Below are 1282 nucleotides of genomic sequence, written 5' to 3'. Positions count from 1 at the left end.
GGAATAAATCAATCAATCAATCCAACCGATCCCCGGATATGTTGGATATGTCAAATATCCAACCGATCCCCGGATATGTTGGATATGTCAAATATCCAACATAGCCAAGATAAGGAGGACCGTTCAGGACTTGTATATAGGATGGACTCGAGCCGGGCTCGAGGACAGACTTCCATAGCTCTTCAGCAATCAACTTTGTGATTACCCTAACCGGTACTTTCAGCTATACCTAAGTGACGACTACTCTACGACTCTTGTTGAGGCCTTGACTGATCACCAAGACCTTTGAAGATCTACGATTCAATCGACCAGACCCCAGAACGACTGTTACTGTTGTCAATCCCTGGCTTACTGTTAACACAAACCCACTGTCAGTTAGCTAGCCGTAATACTTTGATTGCTCCTGTTCAGTAAGTCACCTTTTGAGAACTACTAAATAGTATAGACAAGATGTCTTCTCGCGCTTCTGCCAAATCACCCACTCCAGGATCCTCATCCTCTTCGCGCAACCAGCCTCAGAGCCTCGCGCAGGAGCCCGCCAACACTGAGGACTTCGACATGCCGGACCTCAAGTACGACTCCGATGGAGATGGCTCTTTCACCAAGGAAAGCTACGATAAGCTCCGACGCATAATCCAGAAACAAGAAGCCGAGACAAAAGACATGCAGAAAATCGTCAACGAAAACCGACAAGCAATGGAAAACCTCAACGAGCAACTCTAGCACGCTGGACAGGCCTACAAGAAGCTGGAAGAAGACATCAAGGGGGACGCCAACCTCCGGAAGATCTAGGAACTCCAGGGGGAAATCACCACCCTCCGGGCCGCCGCCAACATCGTCACTACGCCCGTCCACGGAGGACGACAAAAGCTCAAGCTCAGTGCGCCTGTCACCTACGACGGAACCCCCGGGACCCTCAAAGGATTCCTGATTCAGTAGTACACGCAGCCACCTACCTCCGAGGAAAGGCCCTCAAGTAGTTTAAACTAATCCAGGAAGAATACCTCAAATGCGAGACCCTCGACGAGTGCACCACCGAGACCCGCGACATCTACGCCAATTTTAAAGGATTCGAGGATGCGCTCAGGTCACTCTTCCAAGACCCCGACGAAAAGCGACAAGCCGAACGAGATCTGGCATAACTTAAGCAGACTAAGTCTGCCAAAGACTACTCCGCCAATTTCCAACAACTTAGCGTTCAACTCGACCTCACCGAGGAAACCAAGATCTTCATGTTCTATCAAGGACTAAAGGACGAAGTCAAGGACGAGATCATTAAGAT

At 49.5% G+C, this 1282-nt stretch overlaps 1 protein-coding gene across 1 annotated transcript; it reads left to right on the top strand.

Moving 5' to 3' along the window:
• Positions 1-450: 450 nt before the first annotated feature.
• Positions 451-723, top strand: CTRU02_200250 (uncharacterized protein; the record flags this gene model as incomplete). Its single annotated transcript, XM_036718250.1, has 1 exon — positions 451-723. The coding sequence occupies one exon, from the start codon at positions 451-453 to the stop codon at positions 721-723; it is 273 nt and encodes a 90-aa protein (XP_036589250.1).
• Positions 724-1282: the final 559 nt, after the last annotated feature.

This window comes from Colletotrichum truncatum, assembly GCF_014235925.2.
Source record: "Colletotrichum truncatum strain CMES1059 chromosome Unknown Contig_0001, whole genome shotgun sequence".
Lineage (NCBI taxonomy): Eukaryota > Fungi > Ascomycota > Sordariomycetes > Glomerellales > Glomerellaceae > Colletotrichum > Colletotrichum truncatum.
This window is presented reverse-complemented; position numbering and strand designations above follow the sequence as displayed.